This window comes from Telmatherina bonti (genome assembly GCF_933228915.1).
Source record: "Telmatherina bonti genome assembly, chromosome: 21".
In the NCBI taxonomy this organism is placed as follows: domain Eukaryota; kingdom Metazoa; phylum Chordata; class Actinopteri; order Atheriniformes; family Telmatherinidae; genus Telmatherina; species Telmatherina bonti.
In genome coordinates this window covers 3,389,110-3,406,075 of record NC_136630.1, presented here as the reverse complement: position 1 = coordinate 3,406,075, position 16,966 = coordinate 3,389,110, and the positions used below count along the sequence as shown (strand labels likewise).

General features: G+C 43.6%; 1 protein-coding gene across 1 annotated transcript in view; it reads right to left on the bottom strand.

Moving 5' to 3' along the window:
* Positions 1–16,966, bottom strand: part of LOC306771825 (complement C3-like) — a gene marked incomplete at both ends in the record, with an annotated part of 50,271 nt that overhangs the window by 23,363 nt on the left and 9,942 nt on the right. Inside the window, 10 exons of the mRNA XM_079261144.1 lie at positions 692–844; positions 937–1,128; positions 1,621–1,767; positions 1,869–1,984; positions 6,495–6,556; positions 6,654–6,741; positions 7,304–7,417; positions 9,417–9,579; positions 11,711–11,857; positions 15,762–15,960. Coding sequence (XP_079117270.1) covers positions 692–844; positions 937–1,128; positions 1,621–1,767; positions 1,869–1,984; positions 6,495–6,556; positions 6,654–6,741; positions 7,304–7,417; positions 9,417–9,579; positions 11,711–11,857; positions 15,762–15,960 — 1,381 coding nt within the window. The remainder of the gene's footprint in view (positions 1–691; positions 845–936; positions 1,129–1,620; positions 1,768–1,868; positions 1,985–6,494; positions 6,557–6,653; positions 6,742–7,303; positions 7,418–9,416; positions 9,580–11,710; positions 11,858–15,761; positions 15,961–16,966) is intronic.

Here is a 16,966-nt window from a genome sequence, read left to right as displayed (position 1 = left end):
CTTTATTCTCAAAGACGAATTTAAAGGTCCAGTGTAGAAGATTTACTGACATCTAGTGGTGAAGACGGTCATTAAATACTAAATACGGCTGTGAATGGACGGTGGCCGTCTGCGGCCAAAATTCCTTCAAACTCGTTCTCATCTATGAATCAACTCGAGACTCAAGTGCAGCGATGACAGCATTCAAGGTCACAGTTCTTTTCTTCTATGGTCCTTTTAAGGCAGAATTATCCCAAATGGAGTCTCAGTGAGGTTCTCATTTCAATACAGAGTTCTGTGTCCATTCAGAGACACCGTAGTAAAAACAGTGGTACAAATATGGCATCTTCTGTGTATGTGAACTAACAGCGAGTACATATAAGTGGCTTATCCTATAAAATAAAAACACACGTTTCAACAGCGTTGGGCAGCGTCTACACAGCCGAGCGCATGGAAACAGAGAAAATCCTGGAAGTCCAGAACTTCCTGGTGTGTCTTCATGGAAAAATCCTGTCGGCTAAGTAAGCATTTTAGTGTTTTTATTGCGTTTGGTGGAAACAAACTGTGACAAGCTGTTTCACGCTCCAGCTTCCTTAGAGGAGTCCTGTCTGTGTTTTCTTCATCAGAAAGTGACCACCACCTCATCTAGCATGTGGCATCACTTGGATACAATCGCTCTGAATCGTTTGAAGACAGACTATGGAGAAGGTACCTTTTTCTGCACCAGGTGCTGCTTGTCGGATGCGTAGACACTTTTGTCCACTGCCAACAATCCCACCGTGGCCTCTGGATCTCCTGTGATCTTCAGATCCAATGATTTGTGAGGTTCATAGGATGCTGTGGGTCTCAGTATCTCCAGCTTCAGCTACAGGAGGAAGTAGATTGAAGTTTCTTTGTGCATATCCTGCTTCTCATTTAGTGCCTTTGATGGAAAACTTGATCAGTTTTATTTCTCACCGTTCCCAAGCAGGTGTGCTTTACATTGATCCGAACGGAGGCCGATACCACTTCCTTAGAACTTGTGTGGTAGTAGGCTATGATCCGGAACGAAGGCAGCATTTCTTTGGTAATTTCAGTCACCAGGGAAAGGATCATGCGGCCAGAACTTTTATGTCGTTCATATTTCAGCAGCTGACCTCTGCTCAAAAACTGGAAAACAGATTTAACCAGCGTTTTAAACAGAACGGACAGAAATCACTCACGTAGACCTGCACAGAGAAGAACCACTCTCACCAGTAAAGTAATGTCCCTTTGACCTTCTGGTCTGCTCATAATGATGTTGAGTTTCATGTTTACTCCTACTTCCACCTCATCGTTTTCCACATCTGTAATTTACCAGAGTTAAACTTAGTGCATGTCTGCTGACGTTACCGCATGTTGTCCTTTCCAAACATTTCTTACCTATTTTCATGTAAGGGTTGCTTTTGCTTTTATGTGGGTACGCTGTCATGGTGGCTGATGCTTGTCTTTGAGGTGGAATCCCAGGATCATTGGTCTTTGCCTGATTAATGCATAACAAAGACAGGAAGTAAACGTGACTGGTTGCACAAATTAAATCAAATAAAGCAGGAAGAAATGAAAGAAGTTGCACATAAAACTCTTTCCTGGCAGTTTGTTGAATAACGAATTCAGACGGCGTACGGTTATAGTCAGGGTTTCTGAGTTCGTCATGGTGTTGATGTCGAACCTAGCTGTGCCAGTGACTGAAGTGATGCCGGTAACTGAACTGGGATCAACTGTGACAGGAACACCGGGAGCGGGAGTGCCGTCAGGATTCAGAACCTCAACCTGCCGTTGCAGAAACAAACTGTCAGACCAGTAAAAGGTACAGAATGGTTGTGTTGATGTAAATAAACACAGCCAAGCTGTGAAACAGAGGCATTATTTACCGTCACAGTAGATGACATTCCTGGTTTAAAATATCTGGAGGTTCTCCTGAAGGTGATGGTGTAGGGCGATGTGACGATTCTGATGTCTCTGCACTCGGCCTCCACCATTTCATGTCCTGATGTGCAACATCATTTTAGCTTTTCAAGAACAGATCACCAATTTAAACACAGTCAAATGTTTCATGTTCACCAGAAAAAGCCAAGAGAGAGAATAATTAAAGCATTTTCACATTTCTATATTCTATTAGAGATAAATTCAGACAGCTTTTTAAAAAAAATATATTTAAAGGAAAAATAAAAATACAGCCATTAACATCTTAAACTATAGTGGAATCTGAAACTTGCAAATATTTATTTTTTGTTCATTACATCATTCAGTGTCCTGTCTGAGTCAATATGTGAAAGCTGCAATAGAACAGGTCACAGACAAACCGATGCCTAACCCACCTACAAATGATTTGATAATAATAAATCATCATTAAATTTAAATAAAACTATGAACAAAGGAAGAAAAGTTTCTTTATAGATGGAGGTAACACAGAGTGTTTGAGTTCAGGTCGCTGGCGAAGTGATTAAAGACAAACTGAAATCTCATTAAAACAATCTCTCAGAGATTACAGTAATTCTGAAAAGCACAGTATGTGTATGTTGTATTATTCACTTGTTCTGCCATATTTAGGTTATCGTTTGGAAGTGTGTTGTCGTGCATATGAGACGAACATAAAGCCTTCAGAAATAGCAGTATGCAACAGAGATCCCACCAACACAGTTTATCAAGTCAACAAACTTGAAGATTAGTTGAGGACACACATTATTAGTTATGTAGAATGCAGAAAGTTTACAGAAGCTATTAAGATCAGAACAATCCATTAATTTTTACATAAACTTGATTAGTGAGGCTATCATGTAAGGGATAATGCCCTCCGAGATGTCCACTATCAAATATTAATGGACGACACAGAGGCGTGAACCATCAGAGGCAAAGCAGAGAGCATTATCCCGCTTATACCATGGTCACTCACAAAGTAAATAATATAAGATTAATTACTAATGTTGTTTTTACTGTTAAAATCATGTTTTTAACAAGAAGTGGCTTGTTTAATGTCTCTTGTTGTGGCGTTGCCAATGTAACCGCCTGCAGTGTGTTCGGCAGCAGATACTACAGCAACAGATCACCGGTGATGGGGAAATATGATGGTGTTACGGGACGTGTGTGACTGTGTGGTCCAGGGAGTTCAGTGTGTATGATTGTGAGTGAGAGTGTGCACACGGCGCACCGTCAGGTAATCGAGCCTGAAAGATAAGAGTGTTGAACGGAAGTGCCGCCCCCTCCCTTTAACGGATTCCAGTGAAAACATGGTGATTTTCAGAGCCGCTCTGTCCCTCTTTCAGAGGAGCTTCATCACAAACTAACTGATTCAATATTATTTAATACGGTTGATATACGGTTGGATATTTTATCTGAAGTGACTGATTTTCACTCACGATCTCAGTAGAACATGAACATAATACAGTAGTGAGATGGGGAGGGATCAGGAGACTTTTCTTCCTTTCTCCTTTTCTACTCTGGTTATTGTTCAACCGTTGGTCTAAACCAGGGGTCGGCAGCCCGCGGCTCTAGAGCCGCATGCGGCTCTTTAGCGCCGCCCTAGTGGCTCCCTGGAGCTTTTTCAAAAATGTTTAAAAAATGGAAAAAGATGGGAGAGGGATATATATTTTTGTTTTGATCTAGTTCTGTAGGAAGACAAACATGACACAAACATTCTTAACATTTTCCAGCGCTGTAAAAATGTGTAGAATAAATATTAAATTTTAACATTTCTGTCAAGGAAGATTTGCGTCATAGCCTGCGACACGCGTAGCCGATCAGCAGTGCGGGATGCCAGGCAGGTGTTTGTTGTAAACAAAACTGGCAGCTGTGTGATGGGACATGGATCCCAAAGGGCAAAAGAGAAAAATAACCGAGGAGAACAGAGGATCCAACGTTTCTTGGACTGCATGTGTATTCATTGCCAATGTGGAAGGATTGCCTGAATGTTTGCTCTGTAGCGAGAAGTTGTCAAATAACAAAAATAGGGCTGCACGGTGGCACAGTGGTTAGCACTGTGGCCTCACAGCAAGAAGGTCACAAAGAGTGTGAGCGTGAGTGGTTGTTTGTCTCTGTGTGTCCCTGCGATGGACTGGCGAGCTGTCCAGGGTGTACCCTGCCTGTCGCCCAAAGCCAGCTGGGATAGGCTCCAGCTTCCCCGTGACCCTGAATTGGAATAAGCGGTTCAGAAAATGAATGAATGAAAACGTAATGTGGAAAGACATTTCCAGGGAAAGCATGTGCAATTGCATTACTTCTGGAGAAATTAGAGAAGCGCAAAAATAGATTTAAGTGATTGCATCTCCAAACTCCACTACTGCTGCAAGTTTAGTTGCAACCCGGGAGATAATAAAGCGTAGAAAACCGTTCACAGATGGTGACTACATGAAGGAGTCAGTCATCAACATATCAGGACACGTATTTCCAGACTTCAGAAACAAAACTGAGATGATACAGAAAATCAAAGACATGTCCCTCTCCGCTAAGACAGTGAAGGAAAGGACCATTAAAATGGCGGCAACATCACCGATCAGCAAATCAAGGACATTAATTCAGCACAAGTTACATCTTACATGTTGAGAAGCTGACCAGTGATGTCCGACAACAGAAGTCACATTAAACGGGTAAGAACATCATCCTTCATAGACACAGACTGAGTAACAAAGTGGATGTTTTTATAAAATGATTTCTGATTTTTGTCAGTATATATCTGGAACGACACTTGGTAATGGTGCTCAGGTCGGAGGATAGCTGCGTTGGTTGCGTGTCTAAAGACAAGAGGATGCTGCTGTGTTTTACCCTTGCACTGACTTGCTTGGCAGAAATCAAATTGTATTAATTTGATTTGATATATTTTACCTTTTTCAAAAGGCTGCTGGTTTATTTTTTTATGAATGCAGGCTGCATTTTATTGCGCTCTGTTTGTTACCCAAATAAGGGGCGCGTTATGCACATTCCATTTTGTTTTTTTCGAATTCTTAAAAATACAAATGACATAAAAAATCAGATTTCTTTATTGCATTGTTTTAGTTTGATCAATGCAACGAACATAATTCATTAATATAGTAATGAAGTTAAACATGAGGCAGCATCGTACAACAGAGTAGTCACGTGGTGCGACATTCTTTACAGGATGCGCTGCAGGGAAAATAAACATTTTATCATTAAGGCTCATTATGTATTTGTAGCCAACTTAGTCATTTTGATAGTCAGCTAATATAGCTAATATAGATACATAAAGCATGTGTTGCCTTCATGATAAGGCTTATATTAGGCTTTTAATTTTTTGCGGCTCCGGACATATTTGTTTTTTGTTTTTTTTGGTCCAATATGGCTCTTTCAACATTTTGGGTTGCCCACGCCTGGTCTAAACTAACCTGAAAAAAATAAAATAACTTAAAAACTGGCAGATCAGATACATTCATTAGTAACCATGGGCCGCTGTTTGACAGAGTCCTGCCAGATATTCTTTCTGCTTTCTGTTTTGTCCGTTTGTTGCTAACATTTCTGTTTCCATGGTTACCAGCTGGTGTTTGAGCCGGCGCGATGATTTAGGATTATTCGGCTATTTGACGGAACTTTTTTTAACTGGTGTCCATTATCACTTTTTAACTTACACCATGCAACCAATCAGAATCGAGTATTCACCCAGACCATGCTATCAGTAGATAGTAAATGAGTGAAATAAAAATTATTCTTTTTGTTTCGTTGATTGTCCTCCATCTGTGCAGATTCTTTGTTTTGATATTTTGAAATATAAAACCAGCACTGATGGATTCTCCTACAGCTGCCAACCTACGATGCCACACTCCAAAATCCAAAGAGTACTTCTACTTTATGGATAGTACCTATTCTATTTTATTATTATTATTTACTTTTTTTTCTCTTACCTACTATTGCTGTTTCTATTTCTTCCTCTATTGCTGTTCTGAGCTACTGTGACAACAGAATTTCCCTTGTGGATGAATAAAGTCTGTCTAAGTCTAAGTCTAAGTCTAAGTCTACTGCCATCATAAACTCATCTACAGTCCTTCGCCTAAAGGGTTGAGACATTACTACTGTAAGATTAGCTCACTTATCAAACGTCAGTCTGATACGTAAAATGAAACTTTATCTCACCGCTGTCTGTCAGCACACTGACAGCTGCAAATATCTGTCCCGCCACACCACCCATGTTTGGAAACACTTGCATGATGTGCTCCCTTTTCATGGTAGCTTGTCCATGACCGGTCGTGACCTAGTTTTGCATGATGCAAAGAAATCGATTAGTCGTATCAAATAATTTGTTTAAAACATTTGCAGACAGTCAAACCTACAAACTAAGTATAGATACCATGCAAACTGGTGGACAGCAAAACAAGCAAATATATTTCAAAAGTCATGATTTCTTTTTTTTTTTTTTTTTTTTTAATTGTGGATAATGACAGAGTTCAGTTTTTCCAGATTAATGATAACAAGACTTAACAAAGAAACTGACCAATCATCAAACAGACTCACTGGGACTCTCTGAAGAGAAGCTGGAAAGCTCCTTTTTTCACCTCCATCTATAATCCCAAACACCACATAGGCGGTTCCATCCACCTCTTTACCAAAAACATACCTAAATCACAAGCAGAAGGTCAACATGCAATCAAGAAAAAATGTCATCAGAATCTGTGATTTTCTCCTCACATCGATCAACGCCAAAGCTCTCACACCTTGCTCGAATGTTAACTGTCAGCGCATCACCGTCCGCATAGAAGAAGGAGGTCACAGGTGTCAGTTTCACTTCGAAACTGGGAGGCACTGTGAAATAATGCGAGATCAGATGCAACTTTCATTATGAAGAAATTCAATTAAAAAAAAGTCCAAACCAAAGATTTTGCACTGATGTTCAAAGACAAAGAAGGACTCACCAAATTCTTTTACCTCAAAGTTTGCAGCAAATGTATGCTGTCTGTCATTCTGGAACTTTGCTACCACCTGCCACTGTCCGTAATTTCTACACACACACACACACACACACACACACACACACACACACACACACACATTTAATCAGTTTCATTTTGGTAAAGACCAAACTGATTTATGAAAAATCATGTGATGTGAAATCACTTACGTGAAATCAGGAAGTAAGTAACTTCCAGAAAAGATGCCTGATTGCAAAATATAGGAATCATGTTGTATTTTGAGGCCATCGGGGCTCTAGAAACACACGAGACTTGATTAAACAGGAAGCATTCTCAATTCCAGAGATGCTGAAATAATCTTCCATGTTGATGTGGAAATATTATTTTCTGATCTGACCTGCTTATAAGTTCTCTGTTTTATTCTTATTAAAATGTGCAACGTGAGAATATGTGACCTGAGTTGCAGTGCATTACCACAATCTCCACGTCCACAACGTCTTCAGTCTCACCATCATTTTCTGTCCCGACAGCCTGCATGGCGTGGTTCACCGCAAAGATCCGGTAGAGGACTGGTGGAGAAAACACAGGTTCATGTTCGCTGTTGACTTCGAGCTTACATCACACAGCGGGCACGGGGGGGGGGGGTTCACAAGTCTCTTGATGCACTTTTAAATCATAAACGGTTGAACAAAAAGTAAACAAAATAAAATCACATTGACACAATAACCATCATCAAAATGAAGAAGAAAGCAGCATCCTGATCAGCAGCTTCAAGATAAGAACGAAATGTGGAGAAAATTTAGTAAAAATAGATTACTAACATGTTTCAGCAGTTAGTTTATTAAAATCAAGAGAAACCTTTTTATATATATAAAAATATATATAAAACTGAGTTTAACCCTTTACTGGCGTTTGGATCGTATTTGATCCATAAAGTTTTTCTGAGGCATTTTTCATCATTTTGTGGTAAAAACTTGACTCAAGATGCTTTTCTTCTGCCCCCTGGTGGACACTATGAGAATACACTACAAAAATTCTGACATATCACACAGTAATAAATGGCTAATGTTTTTTTTTGTTTGTTTTTTTTGTTTTTTTTTAAAAAAACATTTTGTTTAGGGGCCAAATAAAGACTTCAGGTGGGAAATAGACTTTTCTCTCCATTTTTCCTTGGGTATGACTTTTTAATGATGCCATATAAGAATGTATATCAGAACAAACATTCAGAGTTTCACATTTTTCTCATTTGGATTTGTGTCTTTTTATTTTCCTAAATGATGATGTGTTTTTTTTTTTGTTTTATTTTTGTGAAGGATAGAGACAGCCAGAAACTCAGAAACGGGACCTAAATCCAGTTCGGAAGTGAATCCAGCAGCAGAACTTGCTTAGGAACAAAGGTGCTGCACAAAGAGAAAAACCAGCTCAACAGAAAACCAAAGTGAAAAAATAAACACCCTCTGATAGGATACTTAGATTAGAGCCTTAGATCCTGAGGAACAGATTACTGGAAGCAGGCGACACGTTTAAAGCCCAGATACAGTCAGGAAGGTACCGTATTTTCACGACCATAAGGTGCATATAAAAGTCTTAGATTTTCTTCAAAATGTGCAGCGCGCCCTATAGTGCAGTGCGCCCTTTGTGTGCGTGTTGTTGTTGTTGTTGTAATCGGACGTAGTAGAGAACACCATGAGAACGTTAAAGGGTGAAGCGTGGGCGTTGATCGCATATAAAAGAACAGGTATGTGCGTTATGCAGAACACCTTTTTCTAACAACCCTGAAAATGGCAAAAAGACACGCTTATGAAGCACAGTTTAAACTGAAGGCCATCAACTACGCCAAGCAACGTGGAAATTGAGCAGCCGAGAGAGAATTTGAGATTAATGGCCCGAGTTGGAGGACAGACGCTTGGGCTAACGTGTCTGCAGGCACTGTTGTCTGCAATTTCGCAAAAGCCGGCATCATTTCCGAGGAGCCGCACAGCACGGAAAGTGACTGACAGTGAAGAAAGTGAAGCTCGCATGTTTGCTGGAGATTTAGCGCAGCTGTTCAGTTCAGAAACAGTGGATGAGGACTTTGATGGGTTTGACTGATGACGATTACCGGTAAAAAAAAATGTGAGTACCAAACTCAGTTTTGGTCCCGGTCTATTTTTAAATACGCACACTTGTGTGCTTGTTTTATCCGCGTGTTTTACCATGCCCGTGCCTATTGATGATTGATTGATGATTAAAAAATGTTAGTACTTTGTAATCAATACTTAAATAAAGCACAACCAAACTGGGTTTTGCTCCCGCTCTATTTTTAAAAAGGCATACTTGCATGCTTGTGTGCATTGAGAATGTTAAAGGGGGAAGTGTGGGCGTGGATTGTACCGGTATATAAAACCCGCGCCCTATGGTCAGGTGCGCCTTATGTATGTGTTAAATACAGAAAGGGCACACATAACTGAGACTGCGCCTTTTAGTACGATGCGCCTTATGGTCGTGAAAATATGGTAAACAGAATACACAAGAGCTAAAGAACAGAGATCCACTAGAACCGAGCAAACCGTGACGTTGTACACCCACCCTGGCTTTCTGGAGCGTAGACGTGCTTGTCAGTCTGGATGAAAATGTAACCAGACTGGAAGGAGACTAAGACGATCTTTTCCAGCTGTCGGTCAGGAAACCGAGCTTGAAGAAAAACATACTGCTTCACGTCTGGATCCTCACTGAAGGGTTCCACAGGGATCTGAGAAACACACACAGGTTCCTCCACCGTCAGTTTGTCACAACAAAGTATTATATTCATTCATTTTTATATGTATATTCCTATTAATGTACATTACGCTGTGCTGCTTGTGTTTGCACAGTTTATTAGTTTTTCTCTGTAAGGGACTGAGTGTTGTCGGCGTTTCATTCCTCCTGGATTAATAAATGATTTCTCTTCTTTAGACCCCATCTTATGAAATATTCTCATTTAATCACCTTGATTTAATTCTTAAATGTGAGAAAAGAAACTTTTTAAACCTGAATGTAAAAGTGTCGACATGTGGTGAGTTTTCATCATCACTGGCAGCTAAAGGCTGCTTGTCCATGTTTAGTCTGGACTCTGGACTCGGACCCGGACTTTGAACTGTGGTCTGGACTAGCTGACCTGGCACTTTGGATCTAAGGTCTCCTATGTTCCCTGAACGCATCGCAGGTGTATTGTGGATGTCCACGCTGCATGTAAACCTCTCAGTGAGCTTTGGTCCCGTTTCCCCGGGCGACGGAGCGCCAACGCCAAACTGATGGATCCATAAACTTGCGTTTGTGTGTTTTACTCTGACAAGCTGAACTCTGACTCACACCGATCCGCTCTGTTGGAACCAAAACATCTATTTCCAGATTTAGTTGACCCATTTAGAGTTCATGTTTGTATTTAAAGTTTACTAAACCAGATTACTGGAACTGATACGGAATCGTCACGTAAGACGGTCAAGGACGGAATAAAGTTCAGACAAATAAAAACCCAGAAACATGGCAGACAGACTGAGTCATGTTTAGATTTACTTTTGCTGCTGCAGAGAATAAAGAACAAGGATTTAACCAACATCTAAAACCATCAATAACAAGATTAGACATGTTAATAACAATTAATACTTGGAATAAAATAACATTTTCCAGGATTGTTTACAGATATTTTCTCAGTAATCCAAACAAACATGGATATTCTGTACCTGAACTTTGATCTGAATCTAGACCTGAACCTAGACCTGATATAGATATAGAAATTTTCTCAGTAATCCAAACAAACATGGATATTCTGTACCTGAACTTTGATCTGAATCTAGACCTGAACCTAGACCTGATATAGATATAGAAATTTTCTCAGTAATCCAAACAAACATGGATATTCTGTAATGTGAGGAAAAGAAACTCTGATGAGAGTTTATATAAACTTGTGTTGCAGGTGAAAACGTTAGAGGACAGAATAAAACCAGAGTTTCACACCAGGTCTAACTTCACCGACTGCCTCCTTGTCATTTCCTCTCTACATTCTCCATGTGAACTAAAAAGCCATCCAGACTCTCCCTGTTTGGTTGGACCTCCTTTGGCTTTGGTTCCAGCATCATTCTCTGTCTCCATGTTCTCAGCAGCTCCTGCATCTGGTGTTGTATCAAGTTTCTCCAACATCTTGTATTGGTGACGGGAGACTCCAGCTTCTCCAGCACATCCCAAAAACTCTCAATGGGGTTCCGGTTCCCAGGGTTCCTGGACTCTGTGGGGCCGATCCAGGACTGACAATGTGTCCTGATCCCTGAACCAGTCTTCCACAACCTGACCCCATGAATCCTGGCGGGCCGTCCCATCAGGAGGATGGAACACCTGCTCATGAAGCGTCTGCAAGGACACATTGAGATGGATGTGTGTGTGATGTAGTCTGTATAAGGACTATGAGGCCGGATGGAAGGGGGGTTAGGGGGTGTGTATGTGTGTAGAGTGGAGTATGTGATGGTGTGTGTGTGGGTGTATAGAGGTGGAGGGACAGGGTCGGTGGTGTGGGGTGGGTTGGGGGTAAAGCAGAAGAGTGTGTGAATGGGGACTGAGTAGGGGGTGCGAGATGAGTGTGAGAGTGAGTCGAGGGGAGGGTGGGAGGCGGGGATGTTATGGAGTGTGTGTGTGAATGGGGTGGGGGAGCAGAGGGGTGGGGGAGTGCGAGATGGGGTGTCTGTTAGCGACAGGATAGATAGGGTGTGTAGGGAGGAAGTGTGAGTGTGTGTGTCGGAGGGGTGAGAGGGCCTTGGTGCCAGGGGACCTCAGCCGGTGCACTGGGGTGTGGCCTGGCTACCGCTCGGTGCGGTCTGGGTGTCCTGGCTCTCCATCGGCGTGGGCTGTACCTTCTGCCTGCGGGGGTGAGGGGCTGCCTTCAGGCTCTTGGGGCCCTGGGGCAGTGCTTTGCTGCCCTGGGTGGCTGGCAGATCTGGGCCCGTTGGGGCCTCTTCCCCTGACCGTGGGGGGCTCTGCTGGGCCCCCTCTGCCACCTCCTGGGTGGATGCATGGCTGGCTCCGGAGCGGGGTGGTTGGGGTCTGTGCTTGGGGATGGCCGCCAGCTGCTCGAGCCTCGGGGTTCTCCTGGCCTTCCTCTTGCCTGCGTGTGGGCGGGGTCCCATTGTATGGGCGGGGTCATATTGTGTGGGCGGGGCCACATTGGCATGATCACTCTTCTCTGAACACGTTCCACTCTGTATGTTCTGCATGTGACACAGTCATTGAGTCGTCTGCAGGTTCATTTACTAACAACGGCTGGTTTTCTTCCTGTGTGTCTGATCTAGCTTGTGAGCTCTGGGTTTTCCTGATAGTTGATGTCTTCGTCCTCCTGCAGGGGGAACATGACTCCAGTGTGTATAGGTGTATGGATGTGTGTATATATTAGTAAGTGTGTATGTGTGCTTATGTACATGCAAATGTATGTAGGTTGTTCTCTTTCTCCTTCTCTCTCTGTCCGTTTCTCTCTACGAGGTGTATTTCTGTTTTCTCTTCTTTTCGTTCATCTTTCTGTCCCTCTTCTGTCCTCTCCGGTCCAGTCCAGCAGTACAAACTTTGTGCAAACAATTATGCAAAATAAATAGAAAAATAAAATAAAAATCCAGAATATCAAGGGGAGCATTATATCTATGATGCTTCCTTTGGCAAAGTAAATTTGTCCAGCAGAACACAGCATCCAGAAAATCATTCTCCTGCTTAAATGCTGGACAAGACAAAAAAAAAAACAAAAAACAAAAAAAAGACCGGAATCTAAACTGGAACTTAGATCTGAACCTAGACCAGAACCTAGACTTAGTCAACTGCAGCCACCACAAATCACAGACTGTCCCCACAGGCTGGTACAGTAGAGACCTGACATGATGTCTGCATCACCTCATCCGCTTGTCTTCTTTTCCTGATGCTCCATCACTGGAACAGGGTCCATGTGGACTCGTCGGACCACATGGCGAGTCTGGAACAGGGTCCATGTGGAACGGGGTCCATGTGGACTTGTCAGACCACATGGCGAGTCTGGAACAGGGTCCATGTGGACTCGTCGGACCACATGGCGAGTCTGGAACAGGGTCCATGTGGAACAGGGTCCATGTGGACTCGTCGGACCACATGGCGAGTCTGGAACAGGGTCCATGTGGAACAGGGTCCATGTGGACTCGTCAGACCACATGGCGAGTCTGGAACAGAGTCCATGTGGAACAGGGTCCATGTGGACTCGTCAGACCACATGGCGAGTCTGGAACAGGGTCCATGTGGACTCGTCAGACCACATGGCGAGTCTGGAACAGGGTCCATGTGGACTCGTCAGACCACATGGCGAGTCTGGAACAGGGTCCATGTGGAAAAGGGTCCATGTGGACTCGTCAGACCACATGGCGAGTCTGGAACAGGGTCCATGTGGAACAGGGTCCATGTGGACTCGTCAGACCACATGGCGAGTCTGGAACAGGGTCCATGTGGAACAGGGTCCATGTGGACTTGTCAGACCACATGGCGAGTCTGGAACAGAGTCCATGTGGAACAGGGTCCATGTGGACTCGTCAGACCACATGGCGAGTCTGGAACAGGGTCCATGTGGAACAGGGTCCATGTGGACTTGTCAGACCACATGGCGAGTCTGGAACAGAGTCCATGTGGAACAGGGTCCATGTGGACTCGTCAGACCACATGGCGAGTCTGGAACAGGGTCCATGTGGACTCGTCAGACCACATGGCGAGTCTGGAACAGGGTCCATGTGGAACAGGGTCCATGTGGACTTGTCAGACCACATGGCGAGTCTGGAACAGAGTCCATGTGGAACAGGGTCCATGTGGACTCGTCAGACCACATGGCGAGTCTGGAACAGGGTCCATGTGGACTCGTCAGACCACATGGCGAGTCTGGAACAGGGTCCATGTGGAACAGGGTCCATGTGGACTCGTCAGACCACATGGCGAGTCTGGAACAGGGTCCATGTGGAACAGGGTCCATGTGGACTTGTCAGACCACATGGCGAGTCTGGAACAGAGTCCATGTGGAACAGGGTCCATGTGGACTCGTCAGACCACATGGCGAGTCTGGAACAGGGTCCATGTGGACTTGTCAGACCACATGGCGAGTCTGGAACAGGGTCCATGTGGAACAGGGTCCATGTGGACTCGTCAGACCACATGGCGAGTCTGGAACAGGGTCCATGTGGACTCGTCAGACCACATGGCGAGTCTGGAACAGGGTCCATGTGGAACAGGGTCCATGTGGACTCGTCAGACCACATGGCTAGTCTGGAACAGGGTCCATGTGGACTCGTCAGACCACATGGCTAGTCTGGAACAGGGTCCATGTGGACTCGTCAGACCACATGGCTAGTCTGGAACAGGGTCCATGTGGACTCGTCAGACCACATGGCTAGTCTGGAACAGGGTCCATGTGGACTCGTCAGACCACATGGCTAGTCTGGAACAGGGTCCATGTGGACTCGTCAGACCACATGGCTAGTCTGGAACAGGGTCCATGTGGACTCGTCAGACCACATGGCTAGTCTGGAACAGGGTCCATGTGGACTCGTCAGACCACATGGCTAGTCTGGAACAGGGTCCATGTGGACTCGTCAGTCCACATGGCTAGTCTGGAACAGGGTCCATGTGGACTCGTCAGACCACATGGCGAGTCTGGAACAGGGTCCATGTGGAACAGGGTCCATGTGGACTTGTCAGACCACATGGCGAGTCTGGAACAGGGTCCATGTGGAACAGGGTCCATGTGGACTCGTCAGACCACATGGCGAGTCTGGAACAGGGTCCATGTGGAACAGGGTCCATGTGGACTCGTCAGACCACATGGCTAGTCTGGAACAGGGTCCATGTGGACTCGTCAGACCACATGGCTAGTCTGGAACAGGGTCCATGTGGACTCGTCAGACCACATGGCTAGTCTGGAACAGGGTCCATGTGGACTCGTCAGACCACATGGCTAGTCTGGAACAGGGTCCATGTGGACTCGTCAGACCACATGGCTAGTCTGGAACAGGGTCCATGTGGACTCGTCAGACCACATGGCTAGTCTGGAACAGGGTCCATGTGGACTCGTCAGACCACATGGCTAGTCTGGAACAGGGTCCATGTGGACTCGTCAGTCCACATGGCTAGTCTGGAACAGGGTCCATGTGGACTCGTCAGACCACATGGCTAGTCTGGAACAGGGTCCATGTGGACTCGTCAGACCACATGGCTAGTCTGGAACAGGGTCCATGTGGACTCGTCAGACCACATGGCTAGTCTGGAACAGGGTCCATGTGGACTCGTCAGACCTTATGGACCCACCACGTTCCCTCCTGGGGAACGACGGTTCCCCTCCATCCTTCCAGCTTCTAGAGCCGTGTTGGACCCTTCTGAACCAGTTTTAGGGTTCTTGCAGGTTTTCTCCGCTTGATGCCGATGATCCGACCCTTCTGAAGCGGATCAGCATGGTTGCCATGACAACAGCACGCGTCTTCCAGCGTGAGAAATGAGAAGCTGCTCGCCGCATCAGTCGGGTTAAATAACGTCATCGTGGTTTCTGGTTTGTCCTTATTGGACCTTCCGGGTTTCTTTCTGGGTGGATCATCGAAGGTTTTCCTTCATTCCTGCATCGGTTTGATGGACTGAGACCTCCGAGACCACCGTCTGTGTTTAATATTCCTGGATTCTACGATATTATTTCATGTGGACTTCGTGTCTACTGTATGTTTACTTTTAAAATGCTTGATGTAACGTTTAAACCTGCCTGCTGCTGTTATTTAACGTCATTTTCCAAAATACAGAATTTTTTTATTGTTGTAACTCGTTTAACGGCATCAAGAAGAAAAAGATATTTTCTTCTGGGCTTTGACGGGTCGCTAGAAGGTAATCAATTCAAGTAAAATGATTAGAAAGGGATCCGTTGTGCGTTACCGTAATTCTTCCAAAATCCTGATAGTTCTTTGCCTTGGTAAGCGTCACCGACACGGACGCCATGGTTCTGGTTTTGGTGGGAAAATTCTTCACCATGATTTGGACACATATGTCAGCTTCCCGGATGCAGTCCTGGATCTCTACGAAGATATTTTCTGCTGTTCCAGCATGCAGCGTGCTGGGCGCTGTCATCACCTCCCTGCAGAAAGACAGACCGTTTTAAGATGCAGGTTCCTCACACGACTAAATAACCTGAAGATCTGAGCAGTTTGCTGATGGAAGGAGCTCAGAGCTGCTTTTCATCGCTCCATCAGCAAACGATCATCCTTCATGGAAGAAAAGATTCCACAATTCTCTAACTGCCAAAGCCATGCTGGATTATTTCCATCCAGATATATATGTGCAGATGAACACATCAGGACCTCACAATCACCCTTTTCTTTTTAAAAACCTGAATCATTTCATATCTTAGTTTAGATCTGATTTGACACTTTAGTTCAACATAAAGCAACAAAAAAGGAAATTAAACCCAAAACAACCCGACAGGTTGGAAGAAGGTAAATAATTTACAGCAGTTATGTTGCAGCCGGACAGAGGAGAGTTTTATGTTAAACATCACGGCCTCACCAGGCATCAATACACACTGCTAATGCAAATTCAGACACTCATAATATTACTCTGCAGTGGCTAATTATATACGACTAATTATTAGAACTAGATCAGTTATGGTCAGTTGATTCAAACTACTAATTTGGAGCAGTTTGCATTTTATATGTATATATGTGTGTATATGTATATATATATATATATATATATATATATATATATATATATATATATATATATATATATATATGTGTATATGTGTATATATATATATGTGTATATATATATATATATATATATATATATATATATATATATATATATATATATATATATATATATATATATATATACACACACACACACACACACACACACACACACATATACAGGGGCGGCTGGCCAATAGAGGGCGCTAGGGCGCCGCCCTCCCAGGTAGCTCCCAGCAGGAAGCATTGTTCATAAGAGTTTTGCAAAAACATCAAAAATTAAATTTTTGTATTTACATAATGGATATACCCAGTGACACAGTGATAAATTGGTGTAAATTGATATTTTTTTAACAGAAAAACTTTCATTTAAAATGTGTTTTTACTGCA